The 22,384-nt window shown below is 41.2% G+C and overlaps 1 protein-coding gene across 2 annotated transcripts; it reads right to left on the bottom strand.

The window, feature by feature from the left end:
* Positions 1-384: 384 nt before the first annotated feature.
* On the bottom strand, positions 385-21,016 carry LOC134185469 (receptor-type tyrosine-protein phosphatase F-like). Of its 2 annotated transcripts, none has more exons than XM_062653258.1 (39): positions 20,899-21,016; positions 20,253-20,438; positions 18,992-19,168; positions 18,751-18,927; positions 18,510-18,686; positions 18,269-18,445; positions 18,028-18,204; positions 17,787-17,963; positions 17,546-17,722; positions 17,277-17,468; positions 14,753-15,082; positions 14,111-14,686; positions 13,176-13,469; positions 12,910-13,123; positions 12,740-12,849; positions 11,572-11,859; positions 10,506-10,714; positions 10,326-10,440; positions 10,158-10,272; positions 9,814-10,093; positions 9,204-9,252; positions 8,560-8,659; positions 8,391-8,488; positions 8,235-8,326; positions 8,084-8,177; positions 7,957-8,024; positions 5,789-5,825; positions 5,621-5,718; positions 5,440-5,562; positions 5,097-5,251; positions 4,280-4,415; positions 4,069-4,218; positions 3,909-4,002; positions 3,767-3,843; positions 2,314-2,448; positions 2,127-2,246; positions 1,904-2,055; positions 1,009-1,144; positions 385-952 (listed from the first exon to the last, which is right to left on the bottom strand). In XM_062653258.1, exons 2-39 carry the CDS (start codon positions 20,434-20,436, stop codon positions 878-880), a joined length of 6,135 nt encoding a protein of 2,044 aa, XP_062509242.1. In that variant the 5' UTR covers positions 20,437-20,438; positions 20,899-21,016; the 3' UTR covers positions 385-877. The 2 variants fall into 2 exon arrangements, with proteins under 2 accessions (XP_062509242.1, XP_062509241.1); XM_062653257.1 differs by having other exon boundaries at positions 8,391-8,509.
* Between the last annotated feature and the right edge of the window lie 1,368 nt (positions 21,017-22,384).

Genomic DNA, 22,384 nt, shown 5'->3' on the forward strand with positions numbered 1-22,384 from the left:
GACTACGTCTGCCAAACACTGACTGTAAGTAACCACACGGATGACACTGTTGAATGCTAGTATGTACTCATCCCTTTAGGCCAGACCAATTAAATTCCAATTAATTTCTTGATGCTCAGATTCACTGGTCCAGTCATGAGCTTGACCACCAAAATCACAATAAAATTTGATGTGTGCATGCACAATGATATTATGCTTGCTGTACCAAAGTGACTTGGTACAGTGTAGTACACTGTACATACATCCATAACTCGACAAATGTGAACAGTGCATGAGGTCCAGCGGCTGTTTCTCTGAGGCATGGAAGAGCTAGGGTACAGTAATGCCCGCCAGTCACATGATGTATGACAGACTCGAAGACTCACTCCCACCTCCTACATAACCCCTGACCGAGTAAATAATGAAACTTTTTATCATCCAACATCATAGGGTTTTGCTATGATGTAACAAAAGATGACATTTTTGTTCATGACATTATTTCAAATCGTGCACAGCGTCATTTGCTTTTCGTGTCCGTTTTGTTATCTCACATTCGTAGGCTGTACAATGAGAGGGCGCAAGCTCAAATGTCACATGATCATTACTTTTTAAAAATTCCCGTTGGCCGGTCTGTTTTCATATCCAAATATCCGAGCATCAAAAATTACTTGGTCTGGCCTTTCAATCAGCCTTCAGTTGTAACTGTTTCTACTGCATCAATTTCAAAATTCAAAAAGCATTGATACAAGACAACATTGTGCACAAGGTATGTAAATAGTGCCCGTGGTTATGACACACATCATCATCGTCGTCGTCATCGTATATAGATCTACAAATCTGACTAACTATCATTGCAACACGTGTCTCGACATCCGCACAGATCACATGCGACAATCAGTTACTTGAAGTTGCTGTAAGTGTCGTACGATGCAAGAAAGTCCAGGATCGTACTGTAGCAGTATCGATACTGATCCTGAATAATCAACACGGTTACAACGAATTACACCTTTGCACACCACAACTACTCACCAACGTCTGCACCATCGCCGATCTCCGCAGTCGAAGACCTCGAATGGTCTGAAAGACATCAATAATGCCCTCCGTCTTTAGCTGGTCAAGCAAGATGCTCAGTGCAATGAAACAACCAGTTCGACCAGTGCCAGCACTACAACACAGAATATTGTCAAATATATACATAAAACAGAAGGATTTGGTGTGATGTCTATGGGGCTGGCTGTCCGCATGGAGAGTTACAGCACGACAAAGGGCAGACAGAAGTCAATTGACAAAAGATTCAAATTGTTACCCTCCTGCCGTTGAGTGAAGTCTTGACAATAATAACAGTAGTGTCATAGTTGACATCACTAATAATGCCTACAAAACCACCTACATCTAATGGTGATAAAAGGTGAGCAACCGTCAACGTCATCTTTGTTCGGAAGTCTTCATGTGCCGGAATGTAATGACGGTCTTATAACATGCCTCGTCCATATTTGAAGTTTGCTGCCAGCTGATTCCTTTACCGCCTCCAGATATCAGTAACAGACATTACTACACGTGCACGGCCGCAGTTGAACAAAATTATTTTCAATTAAATAATGGAATGCAATCAGAGAATTTCCAGGTATTTCAAGTGGCTTTTCCACATTCAGAAATCTTTTGTTAATCCCGGTGTCTGGTTGCGTCTGTGTCTGTTGGCCTGTCCAGGTTTGTCCTTTTACCGTATTTCTTCGATTAAACACTGGCACTTATTTTTAGTATCCTGCAGCATTTATTCAAGGAAGGCGTTTGTTTGTTTAAGGCTGTCTGCCCAATTAACGAGTGTGCATGTGTACCTACTGCCTCATCCTCGTACGTATAGTATGTGCACCCTACTCTATGACCATGCTAGCCAAGCGAACTATTGTCTCTTGCAACTGTTTACCTGCAGTGAACTATAACAGGTCCATCTCCAGCTTGCTGTTTCCATCGTTCTACCTGTCCAATCATATCAGTCATGCCTATTCCAATATGCGGAGCCCCACGTTGCGGCCACGCCGTGTACTGAAATTGTCGAACAGGCACAGACTGGCCGTCCTAACCACACAACAACAATCGATTTCTCCAGTCACTACACTGCAATGGCGTCACGACTTCCAACGAATTACCTCATCGGTGATCATAAAATCACGTTGAATGTATTCTTCGTATGGCTCTTCTGATGTCTTCTCTATGACAAGGTTGCCGTACTCTTGTTTCTTACTGGGCCAGTATTGAGTACACATTTCCTGACATAACAGAAGTAATAATAAATTTATGAGGATTACAGCAACATGTCGGTCTTTGCTTTCTAACTCTTCCTGATTCTGACAGATTGGTCAACATGACGATAGTAGATGCATTGTTTTCCGATATCATTCGCCAGAAATCGTTGACTGTGTTGGAAAGTGGAGCTTGAGTGGCAATGTAAGCATTACGATGCCAATAACTCTATAACACGTAAGTCATTATCGACGAAGGACACACACACCACACACACACCACACACACACACACACACACACACACACACACACACACACACACACACAGATAGACAGACAGATAGATTTTGTTTGTTGCTGAATGTTCCTGTCCACCTGTCCTCTGCCGCTGCTTTCTGGAGTTGATGTCACGGCCAAACCTGCTCATGGAGCTTCTATTAATATATATTGCTAGTCATGATGTTGCCATTTCTATCGTATGCTGTTCAATATTCTCGTCCACCCACCTACCCACCTTTCCATACCATTTCCTGGAGTTACTGTTGCAGTCAAGCCAACTAAGTCTAGACAGGGACAACTATGTCCCTTTATCTTTGCATGTTGTAATTTCTTTCCTTTCAGATGAACATTTAGCTTAGCAGTTTTTACCTGTACTGTTCTTGTAAAATTTTGCTTTTTTCAATAGTGAAATAAGACAGACAGACAGACAGACAGAGCACAGACAGACAGACAAACACACACATGCACACATGTGCACAAACACACACACACATTCACACATGTATACATACACATAAGATGAACAGATTCAGGGCTCGAAAAATAGGTCGTCAAGTCGTCATTTGACGAGTTGAATTTTACAACTGATGACTAAAGTTCTAGTCTAGGTCGTCAAATGACGACTAGAGCAGACCAACGTTAGTTTGTAATGGCTTTCTCGGTATGCAGGCAGATAACTGTCCTGTACTAAAACATGTGCTGCTTCGACACTCGCATTCAGACATTTGTCATACAATGACATGTACACGCCAGCAGCGCGCCGTAAGTTGACAAACTGCTCATATCCCAGATACTGAAAGTGCGCGTGCAAGAGCCATCTCAGGATTCCGACAAAGTAACGCCATGAGTTTGTGACCAAGGAGCAGTGGAGACAATAGTAAATCCTGTAGGTCGAAATAGGTAAATATGATTTAGTAGCAAAAAACGGACAACTTCCACAAGGTGATATGTACTAGTTGCTATGACAGTGGGTGGATTACTGGTATATTCTACCTTTATGTTTTTATTGTTAGTTCAATCAATATCTGGGAATAGCATAGATCTATGGGTCCAGTCTATCGTAGTTGGTCAAATCACCTCTCTCCGGCATGCCAGTATACCCCGGGGTATACCGGCACCCTGGTAATCTCCGGCTTTAAACCGGCATGCAGCCAAATGCACGGAAATACAGTAACCAACAACCACCACAATAACGACTGACACACAGACAGAGGCACATATACATGGTTACAAATATCACGATCAAGCCCGGCAAGATGTCTGACATTAAGCCAGCTTGCATTGATGTAATCAGATCCTTCGTTTCCAGGTACAACAGCCAGCTTTACTCTCGTCTCATCATCTACAACACAACACACAATCCACGCTCAACACCAAACACTACAAATGGTCATGCAGCCTCCTTACACGGTACGACAGTCACAAATCTGTTCTTCGACTGGTTATATGCCAAATTAGCGGCGGTACACTTATACCTCGGAGATCTCGGTCCATTCAATCTCTAACACAAAACGCACCCAATGCCAAGTCTCGTCTGGCTTACATATCCAAACAATGCTAAACGCACCTTAAACTCTGCTTCAAGAGCCGTCTCTCTCGAATCCTGTTCCTCTCTATCCAATGCCTGTATTCGTTGTGTCAGATCTTGAGGTGCTATCTCGGTGTCGCCACAATGGATGAGGTCGAGTAATGCTTCGTAGACAAAGACGTATTGACTCTGTGCAGAAGGAGTACATGTCACTATAGGTACAAGTTTGCTCATTACGGTGCACGTCGACCTCTGTCTGAACCATCATGCAACGCTGATAACGAAGATCTCGCACTGTGCCAAATACGTCAACTTTTCCCTCGTTGACCATCATTTTCCAAAGCGAAAAGAGAGCGATGTAAGTTCCCGTCCTGCCTACACCGGCACTATAAAGCAGAAAACAAGTAATTCTCGGTGATCCTCTGCACCCAAACTGTGCAATACAACCGATTTATTGTTTTCACACACAAACAAACAGAAGAACAACAATGACCATCAATAGCAACAATACTAGTAAGGCCCTGAACACACTGAGTCTGTGTCTGTGTTTGGTGAGGTCACACTAAACGTTTCCGCCAAAAACGGAAAGGCAGATTGCGGTTGAAGACACAGAAGCTGCATCTGCACAAGCATCTGAAGTAGGTTTCTATGTGTCTCTGGTTTTCCCTTGCTCATTGCCTTTGTTCTCGCCTGTTGTATTTCATTCAATAAGAGTAAGCATTGACCCTCATCTATAAACTGCCGCTAACGTCACACTAATTCATTTGCCAATTTACTAATGTCGTCGGTACGGAAACAACCGGCATCTTTTTCCCACTTTTTGTTGCTTTTAATTGTTCTTTCTGTGGTCGACTGAAGCAGTGAGACATTTGGTTGAGGTTTGGGGCAAAGCCATAGTTTCGTGGGATGGCCGAATCAGGAGTAAGTTGAAGAAAACTACAAACGTGTGCGCATAGTGTAACTGATAGCCTAACTCCTGTGCATTTCTATGGACACAAATGCAGATGCAGATGCAGTGTGACCAGGCCCTAAGCAGACAAATTGTAGCAACAAAATTCATCTCTCACCTGCAGTGTACAATGATAGGGCCACTATCTGGTGGATTTGCATTCGATGATTTCCGTATAAAGTTGAGCAACGAGTACGGATGCTGTGGCACGCCGTGATCGGGCCACATCAGATAATGCCACAAAGATATTATCCGCTCGTCTTTCGTTCCCGGCTACAACAACCATATTACACATGCACGTGAACACACACACACACACACACACACACACACACACACACACACACACACACACACACACACACACACACACACACACACACACACACATGCAAGCACGCGTGCACATGTGCACACACAACACAACACAACACAACACAACCACCAAAACGTAAACTCACCGCTTTGACAGAAAATTTCCGAACAGTGTAGTCTGGCAAATCAGTCACTGCCTTCAACGGAGTCACGCATATGTCATCATAGTACTGTGTTTCACTTTCCGGCCAGTATTGGTGACATTTCAGCTGTATGCCACACAGTCGTACGTCAAAACAAAGAGACTAATCTCAACTTGCCACGTACCCTTCCACTTTCTTCCAGTTTCGTCAACATGACAATAACGTACGAGTTCTGTTCCCAGAGCATTTGCCAGAAATCGCAGATCGAGTCAGGAACGGGACCTTCACACCACGTGTCAAGACAAATGAACGGTTACAAGATCACATGACTACACATAATCATAATCTTTACCTTGTGTTGCAATGAATGCTTTCTCTTTCCCATAAGCCTAACAGATAAAACAAAAACATTTCAATCACTTTAAGCTCATAACACATTGCTATGTCAATAACTTACACACTCAAGTACATACAACTGCTTTCACAAGCAAACGACTGTATATCAATAATAATTAAATGTTCGTAAGCTATTTAAGTTCATAAATTGCAAAGAATTTACTAACTCAAATTGCTTACTAACCTTTGCAGTTCAAATATCCATCAATACTTGGTTTATATTGATTTTATAATCATTCTATTAAGTGCACAAGAGTAAAGACCGCTTGGTTCATTAGACTATGTAAACAACGTCCAAAGACTCGTTAATGTAGCAAGCACAATAGCAGGACTAACAACACCGATTGAGATCGAAATTAGTACACCACACCAAGATATTTCCGATTGGAAACTGTAATGATGTACATGGCTGTAGTAGTGTAGGTGTATACACATTGGCAGGTATTTACCTGGATGTAGATTGAGCCTCGTTGTATGAAGTTAACAAACATTTATTGATTTACAGTATCGCAATTGCTGTAACCAAAACATAGTGCTATCGCCTGAATCGTCGTCAACCTTGCTTATTAAAGTTTCAAACCCTCGATGTCGAACATACAGTACAACCCTGATATCCGGACTTTCTCGGCGCAACCCAACTTGTCCAGATACTCAAAAATCCAGACAAATGAAATGATAGTGTGGTGACTTCCTTGAGGCTCGGTGACTCATACATGTCACAGACAAGACTTGAAGTACATCATGAACAAATGTTTAATAAATTAATATACAGCAATATGAGGCCAACGACTCAACATGTTTACACATTTAATGATTAGATGTACAAAGGTCCTGTGGTTCCAATTTTGGAGCAGGTTCACAGGTTTCCATGTTAGAATGATGTCAAATGAGAAACATGTGAACCGCACATACTTTTCGGGGGGGGGGGGAAGGGAGAGGAAATAAATTATTGAAATGTCAGGATAATCGAGGTTGTACTGTACTACACATAAAATTCTCCATCTGTTCTATACCTACAGCTTTGTCCCCACCTCATTGTCACCGCAATACATCATTACAATACACATACAATGTGATGACTCAGTTGGCACACATTCAAACTTCGCTTAGTTGACTGCACTTCGACCATACAACAGCATATAAATTCTATTACTATTTGAATATCCCAAAACTTGCTGTGCATAAGAATATTTTATGCTGCAATTTCAAGTTCTAATTCACGTAAGCGTTCATCCATAATTGTCAACGTTTACTCAAGCGTCCAAAGCGTACGCTAGAGGGGTGAGAGTAGTTGTACGCTTTTTGGGAAAAGCATAAATTTTTAATTATTGTAATATAATGGTACATTAGACTTCACATGACCAACATTTAATGTAACCTTAATTATGGGAGGGAGAGGGTATGCAGAAAAGAGTAAGCTTTGTAAGCTTGAGTGAATGTCAACAATTATGGATAACCCTAAACAAATAAATGTATTAATTGGTTCACCAGAGCTGATCATGCCAACCCCAGCTCTTTTGTTTTCATTTACTTCTTGAAAAACATGAATTATGGCTGTGTTTCCACTAGCAATTAAACCGGTTTAACAAGTGGTTTTAAGTTAAACTGGTTTGAGGATTGACCTGTTTCCACCTGCACTAAACCAGTTATATTCTATACCTAAACTGCTTTTCCTAGACTTGTGTTGTAGTAGTTAACTGTTACATGATACTAGCATGTGTGCTCTGAAGATTGCCACTGACACTGCTGTCTTGATTTTCTCTTTTATTATTTTGTTGGTATGGGATTGCTTTGAAAGACAGAACCGTCATCAAATAACTAAAGAGAAATCAGCAGCTATTGCATGTACCTAGATGCTGAGTTTGAAGTTTCAGTGGCAACTACTGTTGCTCTGACTGAGCATTCCAGTGTATCACAGCAGGCGTCATTCCAGGAAGACTGCTATATGCATATCCTGGATACTCAAAACCTTAGTGGAAACACCCGCCTTTCGGAACTGGTTTAGTTTGTAAACACGTTTAAGCTGAACTTGTCTAGCGCGGAGCTAGTGGAAACACAGCCTATATTATGAAAATATTAGACGGACTATACTCCCATACATTAACAGTAAGCATATATACATACATCCACATGATTAGCATTGATATAATCTCCAGATGATGAGGCACTAAGATGAACCCGGCTATGATCATCTACAAACACATCATCAGTACTTCACAACAACATCTTCATGCACAAACCACTCCCGTACAAGAATTTATGTTGGTGTAACGATTCTTTGTTCGATTTTCGGGAGCATCAGCAGCAAATGTAGTAAACGTGACTTTGTCAGGATGCTCCACATGCTGCAAGACAACACAATAACAAATAAATAAAAACAAGAATGTAAACAGTTTTCACACCTCGTATTCATCACTGAACAAGAAGTCACCATCGGCATGTAGTCTGTTCACGGTCGAAAGCAAGTGACTCACATTAATCTTCGACGGTGGTTCTACACATAAACATGTCCAATGTTGTTTTGTGTCATATTACTGTAGCTGTGCCTGTCAAATTACTGAAAATGTCTTCTGCTGCCCCGACATTCTCTATTATCGTTTCCAATGGCATTGACCCTCCTCCCTGAACCAGCTCAAAGCCACCTTTCTGCTTTCTCCTGAAACGTTCAACACGACGTCTAGTGAGACATAATCCGTCTGATACATTAGGAAGTGCACTGAAACGTACCTGTAAACCATCACCATGACGATAATGAGCACAATCACCAGAACAACTATAATCACCACTACCACGGCGATAACTGTTGCTGCATTGGAGGACTCGCCTTCTGTGAATGCACGAGGCATATTAATGATACCCTACTGCTTCCAATGTTTTTCGAGTAATATTCTTTTCAAAATGTTTCCTCTCGAATAATTATGTACAACAATACAATATTTTTCGACCTCAAAAATTGCAGCAGTCCGGGCTTTTGCTTTAGCATGTGAACACGACACATTGTCAAAAAATCGTCACTAAACAGAATTCTGCAGTTCAGGATGGCAACTCAGCAACAAAGCGAGCAACTTCTACGCCTTCCGCTTTGAAACCGAAATGCCAGTACCACTTCCCGTGTGACAGTATACAGCTTCTGTAGAGAGTCAACTGGCAGAAAACGTTTGCCACAGTATTGTGCTGAGTGTCGTTGAGAGATCACTAGATCTTGTCACTGGCCCAAAAAATTAAATCGAAAAATGACTAATAATTAAGACCTCAAAAATTATGATTCAAAAAATTTAAAAACTATTTGGAGTCTTGAAAGATTTAGTTTTGAAAAACCTTAGAAGCAGTAGGCACTATAGACTCTAATTATTTCATATTTGTCATCACACTTGATTTGACAGCTTCCTTCAAGATGTAATCGCTCCGTCTCACCAACGGCTACAAATACTCAAATCAGCCACAGAAGTAACAAAAGTACAACAATGATTTACATTACACTCACAATACAAAGATTGTAGACAGCAAAAATTCCGAGAACTATATGTATAAGGCCTATCAAATACTGCAACGTCTTAATCCGGTTATAAAAGTCTTCAGTCAGCTTTGCCTTCAGTGCAAATTGTGCCCAAGGCTATGCGGTTACTAAGAGTTTGAATTAGGTATACTAATTCAAGTGATAAAATGTGCATAGCAGTGAGCATGCCCTTTTAAATTCATAATATTAACGTTTACGAGGTGCAAAATTAAGTTGGTAAACCTCAGTAATTACACTCATGTAGCCATAGATACCTCATCTCCAGTCATCCATTATTCATCGAATCAAGTATTCATGTTGTCACAAGTGCCGTAGTCTATATCATCCTATTGACCTTCTCTGTACGTCCAACTGTACCAGTCAGTCGAGTCTATTCTTCCTACCGACAACTGCTATAGACCATTTACAACTGAATAGGCCTGTATGTGTACATCAATTACATCACAAATCAAAAACATCTTTACCCCTTCTTCACCCTGTGTAGAAGCCGAGATAAAGAAATTATAAGCTACATCAGTCCTCAGAGGACCATTGAACACTTCTTGGTTAGTGAAAGAACTCTTGTCTTCGCCTGCCACGATTAGCTCAGGAAGACCTTGCTCTCCAGGGTAAGTAGCAATTACGTACGCAAACGGACCACCCTTCATGTCTTCTCCCGGAGGTATGTACAGATCCACCTCCAAACTGTCTGACTTGACATCACTTTCACCCTCTGGAAAAACAGCTGCCAATATCTGATACTTCCTACAAAAAGATGTCTGCCATTTCAACAATGCAGTGCTATAATGAGACTTGTAGAAATACGTACATGATAGGTCCATTACTCCCGAAGTTTGACAAACTACTATTGTCAATTCTAAAAGTGATTGTGCCAACACCAATGCCTTGCGGAGTTACTTGAGGGATGTTTATGTCAGGAGGCACTGCAAAAACATTGTTAGACAATAATGCCCACGAAACAACCTGGCTTCAGTACATGCAGCATTGGTTCTTATAGTCTTTGGCTGTGTTGGGGGACCATCAGAAACTGTGAAAGCCAGCACTCTCACCATGTAGCTTGTATACGGCTTCAACTGACTCAAGTTGACACTCTATAACAATAATCAATCTGCATCTTGTAACACAAATAAGGCATTCATTGAGTGTGTACACGTACTAAATTCGATGAAGAAACTGATATCTCCTGGTAGCCATCATCACGTCTCCTCAAGTCAGCCGGTGCCATTTCCCTGTATTTCACTTTGTATCCTCTCAATTTTCCATTTATATCCACATCATTTGGTCTTGCCCAATGGACACTCAATATAGCAGGCTCACTGTTTCCAATAGCTTCAACTCTAAAGTCTTTAGGAGGTCCAGATGGAGCTACACATAAAAACCGTTTAAATGAAAGATACAACACATTTAAAATTCAGAATTAATCACATGCAGTATGCTACCAATGTCATGTCGACAAATGGCATATATTGACAACACAATACCGACTTCTACAAGTGTCATAGAATACATAGCGGTTAGTGTTTAGCAATAGACAACTAACTTGCAAACTCATACACATACAATGTCTCTGAAACAGATCAAGTTACATAATTTGTGTTTCATAGTGTCCTGTACATCAACCCTATTCAAAGTAAATTTCAAGCAAAAACCATACATATTCATCTCATTAATCTGAAAAGTGTGTTATATATTCCTAAAAGGTTATACTCGTGCTTCACTACAGATGAGTAGCAGCAATACAGAAGCTAAAACAATGGACTAACCAGAAAATGACAATAAAAAAGATCTCTTCAGTAAACAACAGCAAAAGGAAACTGACAAGTGACATATAGTAAAGCCTGTACTAAGAAATTAGCCAACTGAATACAGTCATCATATTGCCCGATGAGAGATCGGTGTATCTCACTAAATAGTGCTTTAGTATTCTGTTTAGGTGTTCTTCGTCTACTGGTTGCCAACTTAGTTCTAAAACTGCTGGGTCACTATAACCAACAGGAGTCACAATAAAGTTTCCTGGTGCTGCCGATGGAGCTACAAATTACAACAAAAAAGACACATTAACAGATTCACTAATACGTTCGCTGACAACAGTTCCACACATAAAATACAAAAGCCACATTTGAATCTAGTAAGCTCATATTTTAAGTACGTTCATGCACACCAGTTAGTAATCAATGGGGAACACAAAGCAACCTCATTACCATACAAGAACTCACTCATACCATCTTCCAATGTCTTGGCAGAGACCATGGCTCCTGTGGTACTTCGTCCTTTCGTTGTTTCAGCATATACTTTGAAATAGTATTCACTAAATGGATGTAGCCCTGTTACGACTGCCGAAAACTGTTGACCTGTTACAATTTTTGTAGTAATGCTGTCATTAAAAGTTCCATTGTACTCAATAATATAGCGTTGAATATTCCCCAACGAACTTTGAGGTGAACTCCATTGCAACGTGATGGCAGTAGAAGTATTTTCTATCACTTTCACGAAAGCTGGAGGATCAGGAACTAAGCAAAAATTACATAAGTACACACAGGTAGTCAAGTTCTACAGCAGAAACTTAGAAAACGTACTAAATATTACTGTTAGTTTACTGCTACAATACTCAAGTCAAAAAGCTCTATCACTGCATTACAGACACCATGAAACAATCACATGCAGTACATCAACTGCTGATACTAATCCTCCTGAACACTTTCAGTTTTCAGTTAAGCAATATTAAAATTGTTAGTCTTACTTTCATTTTTTGTTATGATATAAAGAAACAAGAAAGACTCTAAAGCTTGGTTCACAATATTGACGCTGACGTTCACGTCAACATCAGACACTGGCGTCAATGTCAATATTGTGAACACTCCAGCATCACCGGTTGACCCCGGCATCATGACGTTGACATTGACACTAGAATTGAACCAAGTTCTATTCCAGCGTCAACAACCGGAAGTACTAAGCACATGATCATTTTCAACCAATCAATAGCACCCCCTCAACTAAGACACATATGCAGGACCAGCAGTGGATGAAGAGCTGGTGTAATCCATAAGGAACTACCCATGCTAATGGAAAATCCAGTTGAAGGATGACAAAGACTTAGGAAAAATTCCCGTGAAATTGCCTTTGCTGCCAGCGTTGCTAAAATATTATTCTTATCCACTTTCGTCCCCTTCTAGCTGTTTGAACTCTCGTGTCTATGACGCAATAGAAATAGCAAAAGAAGAGTCACGTAAAGAACAGTATTCGTTCATGTTGAGCGCTCTGTACTGGAACTTCAGACTGTCTGATCTATGCAACGCGTTGCGCGAATATTGTGAACAAGTCAACGTCAACGTCAACATCAGTGTCAATACTGTGAACCTGGCTTAATGCTGTACACATAACAACACCTACTTGCTTCATCCGTTCGAACAACCATTATGTCCGACCACTCTCCACCTATTTCACGGTCTTTGTCTCTTCCATGGCTGATCACTCTAACTCGAATAGCATAATACGTCCACCTACAAACCAAAGACAGCACCGTTACCATGAACAACATACCACATATCACACAAAGTAACCTTTCCAGCTTAGAAATGTTAAGACTAGTGTCAACGCCCGGCCCTGGATGCACTGAAGTATAACTACTGTTAGCACTGCCATTCTCTCGTTGTTGCACCTCGTATCGAATGAGAACACCATTAAGATCCTCCGGCAAGGGTGGATTCCAACGAACAAACAATGATGTCGATGATGTGTCCATAACACTTGTATTAGTTGGTGGACCACTCGGAGCTACAGTTCACAAACACTGTCATCAGCTTAGATACGGATATACACAACGTACCAGCTAGAGTTCTGTTTCTTTCCGATGCACTGAAATCACTGGGGCCGACAATTGTGTAAGCTCTAATTCGAATGTCATACACAACAAACTCCTCCAACCCATCAATGACCTCCGCGTTAGATCCACCACTCGCATTTACACATTTCGTCACTGTTTCGAACGTAGACGAGTTGTAACAAATTTCAATAAATGTGATATCGCCATTCTGAGATGACGTTGGTACATCATCCCAATGAACAGTAAGATTTCTGGCTGCAGGAATAATCAGAGCAATGTTGGGAGGCTCACTAGGACCTATACAACAGTATTCGATGAGACAAAATACGTAAACCCAACACACAACATAAGCCAATAACTTCAAGCATAAACTAAGTGAAATCGCCATTCTGAAATCTATCTACAGATAAAACATCACACTATAAATGACAGTCTAAGCACTCTGATACAACTGTACCACAAACAAAATACAATCAAAGATACCTTAGCCCCATTTCATTGCAAAAACCTTGACAGATATCAAGCACGTCATACCAGTGCAGAAAGACATTCTATTTTGGCTTGCAGTAGTGGCATATTATTACTTATTCTTTTTGTGTATTAATAAATCTAAATATTTATGAATATAAAGTATGCATGCATATTTTCATAATCAAAGTGTGTAACAAGGCACTGACGTCGCACAATAAGAAACTCTAGACAAGACATCAAAACGGCCACCCTTACTACCTGGACAGATGCACCAACTGTTTGGTAAGTACGGCCAGGCATGACCATTACTTGGTCAGACACGTGTCCGATGACCAACCACTAGAAGACTAAGATCCCACACTGCAAAGACTACATTACTGTGTAATATGACAAAAACTGTACCAATGATGTACCAATTATAAATATTATGTGAAAGCTTTGCACCGCATCAACAACTATACACTTACGATCCTGCTCAGTGGTGACTCGAATAGCTTGCTTAGGACTACGAACACCGATGCCCGCTCCTGTCTCTGCAGCTACTTGAATCGAGTAATTTGTATGTGCAGTAAGATTGGTGATGTTGTAGCTAGACAAAGTCTCATCAACAGGGGCACGCCCCAAATCGTAATAAATGTAGAACTGTTTTAGAACACCAGCAACCGTTTCAGGAGAAGGGATGGTCCACGTGACTAATATTGAGTTAGGACCACTAGCTGTGGCAGTAACATTGTTCAGTGGTCCAGGTTTGGACTGACCAGTCAGAATAGGATCCGATAACTCACTGTATTTCCCCGGTCCAATTCCATTCTGTGCTCTCACACGAAACACATATACCTTAAAGGAATCTAGAGATTTGACAGTTGCAACTAGGCTACTTGTGTTCTGTGATAAAATCCAGCTTTCGCTGTCATTTAAACGATATTGAATATCATAACTAATGATTTCGTTGTTGCCATTAAATTCCGGAGCTTTCCACTCAATAGTAACGTTCTTAACTCCCGTACTCATTTCCACAGGTTTAGATGGACGACCAGGAGCAACTGCAAACCCAAAACACAACCGCATTTCTAGTGATAAATAGCAATGGCAGTAAACGTGTAATATACCTTCCAACAAAATTCGAAAAGACTTGGTGTCTTTACCAACAACATTCGTCGCTTCACATGAGTAGTTGCCTTCATGTTGTTCATTAAACATGGTAAACACTAATTGCTGGACACTGTTTCCATCGTTTCTTTGAAAAACTGCATCACTACTATCGTTAGATACCGTAACTGTTGTATTGTAGATCCATTGAAGTGATGGCAATGGCTCTCCTTTCTGTACTGCACAGTCGATCACAATATTTTCAGCTGAGTTTCCACCGTTAATTGGAGGCGATGTCAAAGTAGGGAAATCTTGATGAACTGAATTCGATAATGCCACACTTGGAACAACTATGACACAACAGCAAGACAGTTAGAAAAAAAATTGTCTAACAAATTTACACTCTCCTGCTTCACATTTCACATGCAAAGTGTCAAATGTACTTTATTTCTACAACCTTCTAACACCAATGCAATGAATATCTTAGATATTTCCACATACCACATTCACCAGTAACCTCTACTAATAAACTACCAGTTCATCAAAACGTTTTGTACCATAAAACACATGGAAATTTGATGTTCTCCTCACTAAAATACTAACACCTAAAGAAAATTGTAAAAGCAAACAACTGCTAGGGGGTACTAAAAATACAGAAATAATCAAAAAGCACTAAAGTGCTAAACCCTAAGCACAGAGTAATCGTCTGCATTCCATTCCGTATGTAGACCAAACCCGAAGCAACTCTCCTTGCTTGTGGAGTCGTTATTGTTGTGGGGACCCAACCCAAAATCACAAGACAAAGTAGTTGGATATGTCGAATTGTATTGTGCGTGTGATAATCTATTTCTTCTTTGTTATAGTGTGGTCTCTAGTGATTATGGCTTTTATCTGCTACTGTAAATCCAGAAATTTTTGTACTCATAAAATTTTAGTTATTTACAGTACAGTATCGATGTCCTGTATGAAAACAACATGTGCACAAACTACTTCATGGCAGAAGTACTAAAATTTAAGAGCATCAAAATTTCTGGATGTACAGTATGCATAAGTCCACAACTATAACCCTTAGCTAATTAGACCAGCGAGAGATAATGACTACTCCGCCTACTATTCTTTGATATGTAGTCGTCTTTTCCCTAATTTCTTGTAGATACTAGAGTTGTACCGATAATCGAATCAGTTATCAGTTATGAACTGATACAGGCGTATCTGTTTCATATCAGAACGGGTGAATCTTGGGTAGGTGCTGCCACATAGGCTGTGCATGTGTAGCCTGTCTGTCAGGGCAACCAGAGTTGCGTGCATACTCGTTACGGCCACCTGACTTGCTTGTATGTCTGTGGAGAAACAGAAGTCACCTATTCAGGAGCATTTTGAGTTGGCTGAGGACACAAGACCGTGCGCTGCAAGGCTTGTAAACCATGAACATCAATAATTATCTCTACAATATAACTAAATATCAGTATATCGGCCAAATACTTATCGGTGCAATGTACAACCTTGGAACTCTACAAACTGGAAATTACAGGTCGTGTGGTTTCGAATGATACTAAAATATATAACAGACACATGGTGAAAACTAACCACACAAATAGTGCGATTTTCTTCTTACAATATAACCCACAATATGACACAGGGTTCTCGCTACATATTTTTGAGAGCGTGGTGGGATGGGCGGGTCCACAACACATGCAGTCTGCTCTTTACAGTTGAACATGCACACTTGAGCCGATCTCAAGTGAGGTAGACTTTGCATTGCAGCTATTGCGTGTAACATACATTCAAGTGCACTGGCAAGGAAATCAACTTCGATTGCCAGTAAGCCCTTCTTAGTGATGTTCATATATTGCGGATGCACAAATTTCGTAGATGAAACACAGAAAGTCTGTCTAGTCAGGCATTGATTGACGTGGACCGCTGTTCTTGCTTTGCATAAAGCCATGACTAGTCTAGAATAGATTGTAAATGCTACTTCCCGGACAAGAGGCACGTGCTTTCTGGGTCACTGTAAGGTCACTGAAAGGGCATCCGGGCCTATAATCAGAGAGACAGTGCACTCGGAACTGCAATCAACACTTGTACGTATGGAATGAGGCAATCACCCAGCACTATTTTGTAAGAACCTAGATTTGTGGATATTGTCACTTTACTAAGTAATATAGTATTGTGTTTCAGTAGTATGGCATTTTCGTTCCTTAGCTTCAAGACTTTGGACTCTTATCTACCGTTTCTGAGCGTGGCGCACTCCTACTGGAACGTGGCGCTGCACCACACTGCCACGCTGTAGCAAGAACCCTGTGACCACATCACACTAGCAATAACAATGAGCACATGCTATGCTTTCCAGTCGATCATCAATTACTTACATGGTCCAAAAATGCATTACTGTAACCCTAGCACATGCGCAAATTTCCCAAACTGCATTCATGACATCTTTAAACAGTTGGTGTATAATAATGACAACTAAATTACAAACAACTTACTGTGTACACATTAACGGCTTGACAAAAATGCAAACAATGCACAACGACACATACATACCTCCACACTCAGGAAATGAAGCATTCCACTTGACAGCGCCATCTTTTAATTCAATACATCGTACAACCCTGCTTTCTTCGGGATACAACACGTAACTGTCGTTGCACGTAAAGTCAATGATACTGTCAAACATAACATTACTGTTGGACGCTACTCTGCCTGTGACATCATTAACGTCAGGACAACTCTGAACTACAGAAACAACAACAAATAAGCATGAGACAAATTACAGAAAAATATGATACAAAATAAAATCACAAACGCCGTACGTTCACATTCAGGTGCACCATCACTCCAGTTACCATCAGATTGACATGTGATGGTTTCATTGCCAGTAAGCCGATGGCCGACCTTACACACATACTTGGCAGATTCATTGTATGTTGTTGATGTAGCATCCACAGACCCTCCAGAAGTTACATTAGGAGGAGCTCCACAATCGACAACTACAATAGTAGTCTTAATTGGTTGCCTACTAAGCACACTACGGTACCAATCACAACTCCATACCTTTACATTCAGGTGCACCACTGCTCCAGTTACCATCAGATTGACATGTGATGGTTTCACTGCCATTAAGCCGATGGCCGACGTCACACGTATACTTGGCAGTTTTACTATATGTTGTTGATGTAGCGTCCACAGACCCTCCAGAAGTTACACTAGGAGGAGCTCCACAATCGACAACTACAACAGTAGTCTTAATTGGTTGCCTACTAAGCACACTACGGTACCAATCACAACTCCATACCTTTACATTCAGGTGCACCATCACTCCAGTTACCATCAGATTGACATGTGATGGTTTCATTGCCATTAAGCCGATGGCCGACGTCACACGTATACTTGGCAGTTTTACTATATGTTGTTGATGTAGCGTCCACAGACCCTCCAGAAGTTACACTAGGAGGAGCTCCACAATCGACAACTACAACAGTAGTCTTAATTGGTTGCCTACTAAGCACACTACGGTACCAATCACAACTCTATACCTTTACATTCAGGTGCACCATCACTCCAGTTACCATCAGATTGACATGTGATGGTTTCATTGCCATTAAGCCGATGGCCGACGTCACACGTATACTTGGCAGTTTTACTATATGTTGTTGATGTAGCGTCCACAGACCCTCCAGAAGTTACACTAGGAGGAGCTCCACAATCGACAACTACAACAGTAGTCTTAATTGGTTGCCTACTAAGCACACTACGGTACCAATCACAACTCCATACCTTTACATTCAGGTGCACCATCACTCCAGTTACCATCAGATTGACATGTGATGGTTTCATTGCCATTAAGCCGATGGCCGACGTCACACGTATACTTGGCAGTTTTACTATACGTTGTTGATGTAGCGTCCACAGACCCTCCAGAAGTTACATTAGAAGGAGCTCCACAATCGACAACTACAATAGTAGTCTTAATTGGTTGCCTATCAAGCACACTACGGTACCAATCACAACTCCATACCTTTACATTCAGGTGCACCACCGCTCCAGTTACCATCAGATTGACATGTGATGGTTTCATTGCCAGTAAGCCGATGGCCGACGTCACACGTATACTTGGCAGTTTTACTATACGTTGTTGATGTAGCGTCCACAGACCCTCCAGAAGTTACATTAGGAGGAGCTCCACAATCGACAACTAAAATAGTAGTCTTAATTGGTTGCCTATCAAGCACACTACGGTACCAATCCTAACTTCATACCTTTACATTCGGGTGTACCACCGCTCCAGTTACCATTGGATTGACATGTCACCATTTTGTTACCAACAAGTTTGTATCCCTCGTTACACGTGTACGTGCTGGTAGCATTAACTAGCGCTGAAGTATTAACAAAGTCGCTAACACCACCATTATCAGGAGGCTCCAAATTAGGACACACTAGAATCCAAACAAAACATTAGAAATAGTAAATGTAAATTACTCGTGTGTGTGTGTGTGTGTGTGTGTGTGTGTGTGTGTGTGTGTGTGTGTGTCAGTGTGGTGTGTTACAGTAAACATTCAATATAACAATCATTTTGGGATTGATGACACATACATGAGCCTCCCCTCTCCCTCCCCTGAAGCTAAATCACCTTTCACATTCTGGCAAACAGGTGGACACCTACTAAAGATGAAGTAGGCAAGCCCATGGGTCTAGCTACACTGTGCTGTAGCTACCAGAGATGCTACACTGTCCTATAGCTACCAGAGATGTATATCTGCAGGTATTTCAAATCAAAAGCTGTTAACTCTTAACTCTTCTCGAGAAGTACTACACACAATAATACAAGTAAAGTTACTAGGTGTACCTACGACAAACGCACACTGAGAAACTCTCTCTCTCTCAATACTAAACATGCACTCTAACGTACCCTACATTGTAAGTGCCTATAACAATTGGGTGCTAAACAGTAAACTTCAGATTTAGTGATACTTAGAATTTACTGAAGTCAAATCAATGTTTACTGTATACCTATATATGTACTAGCATGGACAAAAATTTCAGCAACATTTTCTATCTTCAACTTACTACCTCAATGACCACAACAGTTTTAGCTCATCTATCAATTTAGTCCACCCAAACAATGAGGTAAGCAGGATGCACACTTCAAATCTGGAAATCCTCCTGATGATGTAAAGGCAAGTCTATTTTGCGCTGATGCTTGGGTACCATACTTGTAATGTGATCCAATTCTAATACTGCGCATACCATGATAGTTATGTGCTACAGAAAGCTAGAGCATGTACGTTTTTCCTCCAGCAAGTACAGTGTGCCCATAACTGAAACTAATAAAACGTGAACTTGTGCCAACACCTCCTCTTCCACACCTCGTTTCTAATAATTAAGAGCTGTCTGTCCTAGCGCAACAGCAAATAAAAATACCACAAACCACCAAATGAACATCCAGCACACACCTCCCAAACACTAACATCTCTTGCACTAACAACACTGCAAATCCAACTACACATACAGTATACTTACTTTGAGGTGTTGATGTAGGACTAGACGTAGAATCAACTGGAACAGAAGAAGAGGTCTGTGGTGTAGGTGTGGGATTGGGAGTATTCGTAGTTGCAAACACAGAAGTTGTAGGTGCTACTGGAGTACTAGCTCCTTCAGCTGAGACTATCGTGAGCTGCAATACCATCACCAGCCACCATCTCATATCTTTCCATCAAAAAGCAAAACAAGCTAGTGCACAATTTCATCAAATTCGCGCAAAAATCGTGCAAGAGTCAGTGGGTAAGCGACATGAACGATATGTCAGTCGGGGCCACCACATATCTCAAGTAATTAGCGCTCCCAACGCAAAACTGAAGAAAGAACAAGCAGAATGAGAAATCTTAGTCCGATTGCGCTCTTCAGAGAAACCTCAAGGAGGACACGCAGTGGCACACACGGAAGCTGACACACAATGCGACAGATTCTTCGGTGTGCACGGAAGTGTTGCAACAACAAACGGTGAACAGACACCAACCAAAAGGCAAAATACAACTACGTCGTCTTGAAGCCCCAAAAGACACGCGGCGCGGTGAACAAGACGAGAGCGCGACACGTTCGAGATTCGATTCCACGACGTCCGCAAATTCCTAGACCCTACAAAGTGCCACAAGCAATAAGAACTCACTGGTCGAAAAGAAGGACACCACCGAACTCGACCAAGGAGAGCAAGACACGAACCTCAACTGCACGTACGGAAACTGTCGCACAAGAAATGGCGAAAGCGTAAATCCCGGATATTAATTAAGTAGGCAGTCCTAAATGGGGTTAAAGTGTTCGAGGCTTCTTGTCGCACACTAGGACGAAAAAGCGACGTGCACGCAGACAGTTTGATTTCGGATACATAATTACAACTTTGAAAGTGTGTACTTCTGACTAGGTCTCGCGTAGCCAGACCTTCTCTCGCTTCGTCACTTCCGGCTCTCCGGAGAGAAAGGTCTGGTTACGCCAAACCCTAGGCGAAGAAACCGCGGGGACACTGGGGGCTCAATTTTCCAGTTGTGATTGACACGGACTAAAGAAAACAACTAAAGCTGTCACGTGACCTGCTGACGCATGCAAAGACGTAGAAACTGCTAGCATTGACGTAACATACCAGTATTAATTAATTAATAATGTTGGTTTAAGTTCTGTTTTGCTTTGCTGTACTGCATGCATATTATCATAATTAACTAAGTTAATCTATACATTCAGCCTTGTTGTGCAGTACTAAAAACTAATCTAAACTTTTAGTACTACGCCTTCAAATCTGTGCCCCCTCACTACTGTGACTAGGTAACATGTACACTGTACACGTGATTCCTACAAGTTGTAAATTGTAAAGCTGTAAAAATGTCATTGCTAGAAATTATGAAATTTGCCACTAGGCTAGGTGTTCTGCAGGCATAGAATTTTATCAAGACTTGGATGCGGGCCACAGCAGCAGCTCTGCTGTTGCATGGCCACATACAAGCATTAGCTTTAGAGGTTAGAATACTAAAAATTTAATTGCCAGTGAGAGAAGCGTTGGCCATGAGAGTTTCATCACACAATTTGTATTTTCTTGGGTAAATGAAACAGCTCACTCATGAACACACACACACACACACACACACACATACACACACACACACACACACACACACACACACACACACACACACACACACACACACACACACACACACACACACACACACACGAGATCCCTAGAGTTACAGTACAATGCAATCAGCTGCAGTTCAGGGCCAGTGAAACGGCTCGGCTCCGACTAACACTTTTAAAAGTTTCTTAATTAATTAAAAGTTAGAAATCTAAACAAATTTTGCTGTCAACCGTCGCGGTCCGGGCTCGCGAGGAGTTTAGCTGCGTTAACCACGCCTCCTAACGTGCGTTAGACCGTTGCACTTTCAGCTGCCCGTATCAGCACATTAATTAAACAAAACAGTCAGCCAGAAGCCTTGTAGAAGTCGAACTTCACTCACTGACTATTTGAAAGTTACAGTATACAGTAACAATAATAATCGTATTAAATATTTCTGTCGTTTTATATTAAATGCCAGACTACTTCACCAAACAAGAAACACAGAACGAAAACTGACATCATCCATGGCACTCCTGCCTCAACACTGGAG

The sequence above is a fragment of the Corticium candelabrum genome, chromosome 10 (genome assembly GCF_963422355.1).
Source record: "Corticium candelabrum chromosome 10, ooCorCand1.1, whole genome shotgun sequence".
Lineage (NCBI taxonomy): Eukaryota > Metazoa > Porifera > Homoscleromorpha > Homosclerophorida > Plakinidae > Corticium > Corticium candelabrum.

Coding starts and splice junctions, on each gene's coding strand:
- LOC134185469 (XM_062653257.1), bottom strand. CDS start 20,436: ATGAGATGGTGGCTGGTGATGGTATTGCAGCTCACGATAGTCTCAGCT. Junction 13,124..13,175: donor AAGAAACAGAACTCTAGCTG/GTACGTTGTGTA, acceptor TGTGAACTGTAG/CTCCGAGTGGTCCACCAACT. Junction 5,719..5,788: donor AGCATTCATTGCAACACAAG/GTAAAGATTATG, acceptor CGTGGTGTGAAG/GTCCCGTTCCTGACTCGATC.